The sequence below is a fragment of the Haliotis cracherodii genome, unplaced genomic scaffold (genome assembly GCF_022045235.1).
Source record: "Haliotis cracherodii isolate W230 unplaced genomic scaffold, xgHalCrac1.p SCAF_8, whole genome shotgun sequence".
Classification (NCBI taxonomy): Eukaryota; Metazoa; Mollusca; class Gastropoda; order Lepetellida; family Haliotidae; genus Haliotis; species Haliotis cracherodii.
Window position 1 is genome coordinate 36,937,321 of NW_027266341.1, and position 8,582 is coordinate 36,945,902.

The window sequence follows — 8,582 nt, forward strand, 5'->3', positions numbered from 1 at the left end:
GTATATATACACGTAGGAGGCAATGTTTATACAGTAGGGTAGATATTGTATACTGGAGTAGCGAAGCCTGCTGTGTACACACAAGGGCAGTGATGATGACCATGGGTGAAGTCAGTGCCATGATCAAAGGATGAAGCCAGTAATGTAAACAACGGGATTATGGCTGATTTGGGTTATGGCTGATTGGGGTCTTTGATGAGTTGATGGTACGCCAGGGGTATGTAATAGCCTTGGTCACGGTTGATTGAGGGCTGAAGTCTTTTGATGTTGATGGCTTCTTGTAGTTTCCTGATCTTGAAGTCTTTGAGGTTGGTGGCGAGGGTTGTGACTCTCTCCCACTGTGTACATCTGACTTATGCAAAACATTATGTAAAGCGCCACCAAATACTTGCATTAGTCCGTTCTATACTGATTTCTGAAAAAGCGCGTTTGTTTACAAACAAGAGAAAGGTCCGATCACGTGATAAGCAACTTAGCCTAGTAGTTTGCGCTGCCGCCATGCGTGGAAAACCTCGTTTGGAGTTTGACCTTGGGGTCATGCATAAATAGAGGTTATCACGTGAGTTTGTTTGGGGATGGTAAATATCCTGCATTAGGAATAAACATTGTATTTAGCGAGCCTTGGCGAGGTAAATACATAGTGTTTATTCCTAATACAGGATATTTACCATCCCCAAACACACAAGCGTGATAACCTCTTTATCATATAATGTCATTCTTTAATTCTGTGCTTTAAAATCGCTTTCCCTCTATCACAAACATTACCGAAACGTTGCGAGTTTTCCTGGAATGCGCGCATTAATATTTATTACGTCACAGGGTGTGTCAGTCGGACAGTGACAGTAGCCAATATTGTTCCAACTCAGTCTGTGTCTTATACAGTGGCGAAGCAACATATACGCAAAACAACAATTGTTTTTATTTGCCTTTCGCGGCAATCCATCGGTCTGTCCGCTAGAGTAACTGCCCTTTGTCAAAGGGAAGCTACTCTAACCCTAGTCTATGAGCAAGCTCCTTCCCAGCGCGTGACACCTTCGTTACACTCTCGGTAACATCGCTGCCACCAGTGTGGGCGCGGCCATTTCAAGAATCTTGAAATTTGCCCTCCAACCCAATATGTAGTAACGTTTATACTTTTGTTTATGTCTCTGGGAATGCCATCATATTTCAATTTGAAAAGGTTTACGACTGACTATGTTTTCCAGATGAATTCACTTTGTTGTTTTGATAATCAGATTGGTTCGAGATTGCAGACTAACGGAAAATCAACCAACTTCTCCCTTACATTCTTACTATATCAATAACACGATAGTTTTAATGAAACAGAAATTCAAATTGACAAACGAAGAAAGTAATTTAGCAGCGATAAGTGTATTCGGCGTCACGACAGTCGTCACTTGTTTGTAAACATAACGGTCATTCGGTTGCGAGTTCAACTCCAAGCATGGTTGTGGCCACCTATTCACAGTGGGGAGTTTTGACTGGTGGCAGCGATAGTATAGAGAGCTCCGGGAACGTACTATCGCTGTGAGGAGCTTGAGTCTATGAGACGTCACGGCCACGGTCAGACGTTGTTGACAGTCGGTCTGTCATAACGTTTAGAAGTGTAGTCAGATGTACACAAAGCAACAAAACGAAACAAGGTAACAATTCAAACATATTTCGGCCAAATCCAACTATTTTAATTTGTGGAGAAGGTTCCAAGCCGCAAAGGTCTACAAGCACAGATATGGCAACTGATCCCGCTTGCCTAGACCTCGTGCCCTCGCAAAATTGTTTCGAAATTTATATCTCGAAAGTTGCCAAAACTTATAAAATGCCTTAGCTACGTCACAGTTAGACACTGATTTTCAGTATCTTAGACTGTGCTTTTGATAATGATAGCAATTATCCCTGTAGTTTATCTAGATTCCCGATGGTTAATTCTGACTCGATCGCCGAATGACGAGGGCGACGCCATGTTTGTTTATAAACAGCGAAAGTAGTCCCTACTTGACCTTTGATATTTGCATCTCTATCCGCATATGACCCCAACGGATATCGTTTTTATCCGTTGGCTTTATCCTGCCGAGAAACCTACCCATTATATGATAAATATTAAGAGCACACACCGGCGCACTGGTTACTCAGCATAACACCATTTGTGCATTTTGTAACCTGTAATTATAGATATAATTATATAAATATGCCTACCGACAATGACTGAAAATAGTACTATTCTATTAATATTAGCTTCCGCGGAGTTTCAATCAGAGGGGGGTATTTCTAGAGAATCCATTAGATGCGGGATCAACTTGGTGTATAAAGTAGACACATCACCCTGTACACAACAAACCCACACAACACACAACCTGATTCAGTAAACAGTGATGCCCAACAATGGGAATATGCATGAGTTTCGCTTAACAGCCGAGAGCCCACTTGCACAGTACAATCTTAATTATAATTGATCTTAGGCGCCGACAATCAACTTTACAATCACCATACAATTGTCCTGTCTCACTTGCACAAACTGATCTTAGTGCGATTATTGTAACGCTAAGATGGCTATGAGCAAGTGGACCCTGTACATCATCTTGTATTACGGACATATTGTAAACAACAATGGATCCTGAATCATTGTGGCATAAATTGGACATAATATAACATATGGTCCTTTCGCTGTATGAAGTACGGAGTGCAATTCCAAATTGATGAAATAGCGGAGTGCAATTCCAAATTGATGAAATAGCGCCCGAATATGATGTAATGCGAGAAAAGCAAAAATAAAACACGACAGTAACACACGCACATATGTGTAACATGACAATGAACACTCCATCGATGAGTCGAAGGGATCAGCTTAACACATATTTGAAATGACTGTATCATGCAGAAATAATGAAAATACCGTTTTAAAATCAAATTAGACGCAACATATCTAAATACATATGTATGTGAAATCAAGTCGAAATATACATGTGTTGTTGCCGTGCATAGATATAAGATATAACTACTCCAAACGTTAATGGAAAATGTTTAATTTTGCTTGTTGTGTAACGCTGCACTCAGCAATATTCCAGCTATATGACGGCGGTCTGTAAATGATCGAGTCCGGGACCAGACAATCCAGTGATTGACATCATGAACAGCGATCCACGCAATTTGGATACGATGACATGCAGCAACCAAGTCAGCGAGCCTGACCACCCGATCCCGTTAGTCGCCTCTTACGACAAGCATAGTCGCATGTTGTGGCAAGCACGGGTTTGTTGAAGACCTATTCTACCCCGGAGCTTCACGGGGTTGAATACACAGGCCAGTGGCAACTGCGATACCGGTATATGTACAGGCATCAAAAGAAGTGTTGCAGAGCTTATGGTATGTATACGACCTGCCCATAACAAGTACGATACAACCAGTCATGCAAGAAAGCCAAACGGAGCAAGTGATTGCTTGGTGCTGAAAAGCCTGTAGACCTCCTTTATAATCAGCCACACTCACTCTTCAACAATATCTGAGCCAGACGGTTCACAATATATATGCGGAATATACTTCAATAACGACGGCCTATGAAAGAAAGACTATTGACAATGCATCTAACTTAATCCTGAAGGATATATATAGTCCATTCTGGTTCTGTCGGTAGAGCGTTTGGGTTGAACGCTAGGGTAAGGCAAAAACAAATAAATTGTCGTAATCTCCTTCGTCTCACCCACGGATGCAACAGATACACATTGACGTATCGTATACATTATGAGGGGTTGTAAAACATCCTGACCAATCAGTGATTTATGAGAGACATATATCAATAAAACATGACATAAATAGACATAATGTACAGTGAACACATAAAACATATTATTTCATCATTTTCCGAACATGAACAAGTTACTACAATTAGGTTCTGAATGATATTCCTTGCCACAAATAGTCAATAATATACAAAGGCTCACAATAAACAAACTGATCAACAGTTGAGAGGACTAAACAATTTACATTTACCTTTGAATAACTCGTCAGTTAATGATCCATTGAACATTGGCAGAGAACAAAGGGCAACTCTATCAGAATACTAAACCATTGCAATTTTAAAAACGAAACAGTTGCGTTCTCCGATTGCTCAGAACGACGAGAGCCGAAAAACAAATTTATGTGGTCACTTTGGTGTGGCCACAACAAACGTCAACGTTGGGGTTACTCAGTGTGTACAGAATAAAGGCTGAATGGCTTGGACATGACTGTTGACCTGCCGCACTGACTAGCTGGAACACCTTCGGCATAAAGCTGAAGGATATCTTGTCCATAAACAGCCCGGACGTCTGTGTGTCATTGATGGCCACGGGGTGTATAACACACAGTCATGTAAGTACTATCGGTTTTGAAAAGATATTTTCGTTGAAGCTAGCGCTTTACTGTCATACAGTGAAAACGTGGCTTAAGTGAATACCGTTCGAATGTACATGCAGTAACATAAATGTGAAAGGGTTTTGACAATACGTAATATGGAGTATACATTTATATTATATATCATGAGTATGTGTAGAAACAATGAAGGGTGTATTTGGAAACAATGACGGGTATATGTGGAAACAATGAAGGGTGCGTGTGGAAGGATGAAGGGTATATGTGGAAACAATAAAGGGTGTATGTGGAAACAATGAAGGGTGTACGTGGAAACAATGAAGGGTAAATGTGGAAACAATGAAGGGTGTACGTGGAAACAATGAAGGGTATTTGTGGAAACAATGAAGGGTAAATGTGGGAACAATAAAGGGTGTATGTGGAAACAATGAAGGGTATTTGTGGAAACAATGAAGGGTATTTGTGGAAACAATGAAGGGTATTTGTGGAAACAATGAAGGGTATATGCGGAACGATGAAGCTTATATGTGGAAACAATGAAGGGTATTTGTGGAAACAATGAAGGGTATATGTGGAAACAATGAAGGGTGTATGTGGAAACAATGAAGGATGTATGTGGAAGGATGAAGGGTATATGTGGAAACAATGAAGGGTATTTGTGGAAACAATGAAGGGTATATGTGGAAACAATGAAGGGTATATGTGGAAACAATGACGGGTATATGTGGAAACAATGAAAGGTATTTGTGGAAACAATGAAGGGTATATGCGGAACGATGAAGGGTATTTGTGGAAACAATGAAGGGTATATGTGGAAACAATGAAGGGTATATGTGGAAACAATGAAGGGCATATGTGGAAACAATGATGGGTATTGTGGGACGACGGAAGGTACGTGTATATGTGGGATGACGCAAGGTATATGTGGGAGGAGGAAGGGTGGATATCAGGGTTTTTCTTCAGGCGGTGGATATCAGATGTAAATGGAATGCGTGAGGATATGCCCTGAGCAGGTTTATTTTTATTGCATTTCAGTGAGAGCAGAAGGTGATTCTCCCAAGATGCGGACACAGACGAAGCTGAAGTTGGGGATACTGTTTTTGACAGTTGTCGGACTGCTAAACTTACTTCATACAGTTCTGACGCTGGAAAATATAATAACGGTTAATCCCATCAATACATTTATTTTTCAAAGTGACAAACTTCATGACATTAACCCCGAATCATCTGTTCAGCAAACAAATCAAGATGACACTTCTGAACATTTGTACCAAGACATCTTGAACGAATCCAGACAAGAACCCGTGTCCGAGGCACCGTCCCGTGTTCGACCTTACATGTGTAATAGCTGCTTCAGACACGACTTCAACTATCTCATACAGAATGAAGAAATATGCAGGGAGACCAGTCCTGGTTCAGTTGATCTTCTCATGCTCATCCTGACAGCACATGGCAATACCGACAGGAGGAATGTCATACGCTCTACGTGGGCTTCAATCTCCAGGAACAATACGGGACGTGTACGCTATGTGTTCCTGCTAGGTGAAGTTCCTCAGCCGGACTTAATGGGCGCCGTGTTGATCGAGGCAATGTATCATGGGGACATGCTGATGGAGGACTTCAGAGACTCATATACCAACCTGACGTACAAGACAATCTTGGGTTTTCAATGGGCTACGTTATATTGTCAAAATGCTAAATTTGTCTTCAAAACCGATGACGATATGTGGATCAATGTGCCCCAGCTATTAAAGCTAACCAATTATCATTGGGATTTTCTACAGTCAGGAGTTTTTGGTTCATGTGGATTTTGGCATACAGTGATAAGGGATAAACTGTCTAAGTTTTATGTGTCTCTGGAAGAGTATCCCTATAGTTATTACCCTCGATACTGCTCGGGGAGTGGCTATGTGACTAGCATGGCGGTAGCAAGACAAGTGGTTTTCATATCTCCCCATGTGCCCTTCTTGAAGTTTGAAGATGCGTACTTTGGTTTGTGCCTGAACGTCCTTGGCACAGTCGACATGGCTTCTGTTGATAGCTTCCTCTATCTCGCCGACTATAGAGGTGATCCATGCATCCTAAAGTCAGAAAATGTCACAACATGCCATAGCGTGCCAATGTCATTTTTTCAGATGTTGTTGAATGCAGAGTGCTGAAACTGCATGTGTAGCATATATGGGACCAGAATTATATGATGGCATGAGGACATGTGACATATGGAATATTGTGACGATCGGTAAACTATAAATGTCAACGCCAAAAGAATCCACAGTCTCGATTCTCTGACGAAACAGATTTCATTGGGCGTAAAAAAAATAGCGGTGACAATTATATGAATGGATCACTGACAATCAGTGATGACACCAGGTGCAAAAAGAGAAAACATATCCGCCACTCACACAATTTGCATAAAAAAGTAAGAGTTTGTTGCTCATTCTGACTTAGATTTGGTATAGAAGTCAAGGCTCGTAGTTTCAGCATCTGCCCGGAGAGCGGAATGTTGATGTTTGGACGACAGACTTGTCATACTGTAAAGATGGACTAAGTACGTGTTGTTACCCGACTTGGAGCTTGGCATTGAAGGCATAAAATAAGGACTGAACGGCTTGGCGTCAGTATACTGTGTCTGAGAGGGGTATTCATGTTAAAGTGCGGCATGGTGTCCCAGTGGGTTAGCACTATAAAACCGGCGTTAGGAGAAGCAGCCACGCACACACACCCACGCACGCACGAACGAACGAACGCCAGAAGGGGCGCGCGTGCGGACATGCACGCCACTATATCAGTGCAAAAATCTTGACGCGACGTTAGCATCATTTCACCACGCCTCATACTTTGTCTTGGAGCCACAATGACAAGAGGAGACTTTCATCATTTCCAAATTATTCTTTTTTAAAAGAAATAACCCAACACTCCCTGGGAATATAAGTTGGTCCTTCCGTAATGTACTTTCAAACCAAACATGTTTCAACTATGTCAGCTACTTGTTTTGCTAAATCGATGCCCGTGATGTCGATCACTGGGTTGTCCCCATACAAAGAGTGATGTTTTTCATACGTACCCTCAAAACCCTCTCTCCGATATTAACAATAATTGCTTGAGTTTATGCAATATCAGAGAACGAAGTTCAATTCTGTCAAAACAATTGATGGTTCAACTTTGTACACCACCATCCGACACAACACAGAAAAAGAGGATAAACTTCATCCATGGATCCATGGGGTATTTGTTATTAACCGTGGGGGTGTACAGTTACATGTCTATCGTTAATTTGTCAGAAATGAAAGCAATTGCTACCTGAAGTTCACTGAGAGGGCAATGTTTGAAATGCTGTCCTTTCGTCTTGGTAATATACTGAACAACAAAAGTTCCTTTGACATTGAATAAGACTTAATGCAAAGTTATGTTTTTTCACCAAATCTGAAACAATATCTGTTTGAAACAGATAAACAGACCCCTTTAATTTGCCATTCTGACTTCAGAAAATGCGTGATTTCATAAAAAGCATGAACATGTCAAAATGTCTGTCCATATCTGCAGGAGTATGTTTCGAAGTTCCTGGAGTGTCTGTGGAACACGTGGTTGACGTCGAAGGCGCCGATCCATCTCATCCCACATGTGCTCGATTGGTGAGAGATCAGGGGAGCGAGCCGGCCAGGGGATGACATTCACGTTGTTTTGTTGAAGAGAATCCTGAACAAGTCGAGCAATGTGAGGCAGGGCGTTGTCATGTTGAAATGCCTGGGCCATGACGACGCAAAAACGGTAAAACAACAGGGCCGATCATCTCGTCGCGATAGTTCTGTCCATTGAGATTTCCCTCTACCACTATCAAACGGGTCCTCTGTCATGCTGTAATCCCACCCCATACCACTCGAATCCGTCCATCGCTGTGGCTGAGGTGAAAATGAGACTCGTCAGTGAATAGAACATGTTCCAATGCAAGGCCGTCCAGCGTAAAGGCTGTCTGCACCACTGTAGACGTGCTTGACGGTGGTTTCCTGTCAGAATTGGACGTCTGGTGGGTCTTATGGCGACAATCCCTGCACATCTGAGGCGGCGACGTACAGTTTGTGAAGATATTCGTCGAAGGCCAAGGCTGCTTCTTGCAGTCACTGTTGCTAGCTTGAATCGATTTCGTGGATGTGTTGTTCGAATCCAGTTGTCTTGTCGATTATTGGTTACGCGTGGCCTGCCACTCCGAGGATGGTCTCTGCCTTTCATCTGTTGCCAAC

At 42.0% G+C, this 8,582-nt stretch overlaps 1 protein-coding gene across 1 annotated transcript; it reads left to right on the forward strand.

Moving 5' to 3' along the window:
• Nucleotides 1–5,405: 5,405 nt before the first annotated feature.
• Nucleotides 5,406–6,503, forward strand: LOC139450696 (beta-1,3-galactosyltransferase 5-like). Its single transcript, XM_071232502.1, has one exon. The coding sequence runs from the start codon at nucleotides 5,406–5,408 to the stop codon at nucleotides 6,501–6,503; it is 1,098 nt and encodes a 365-aa protein (XP_071088603.1).
• Nucleotides 6,504–8,582: the final 2,079 nt, after the last annotated feature.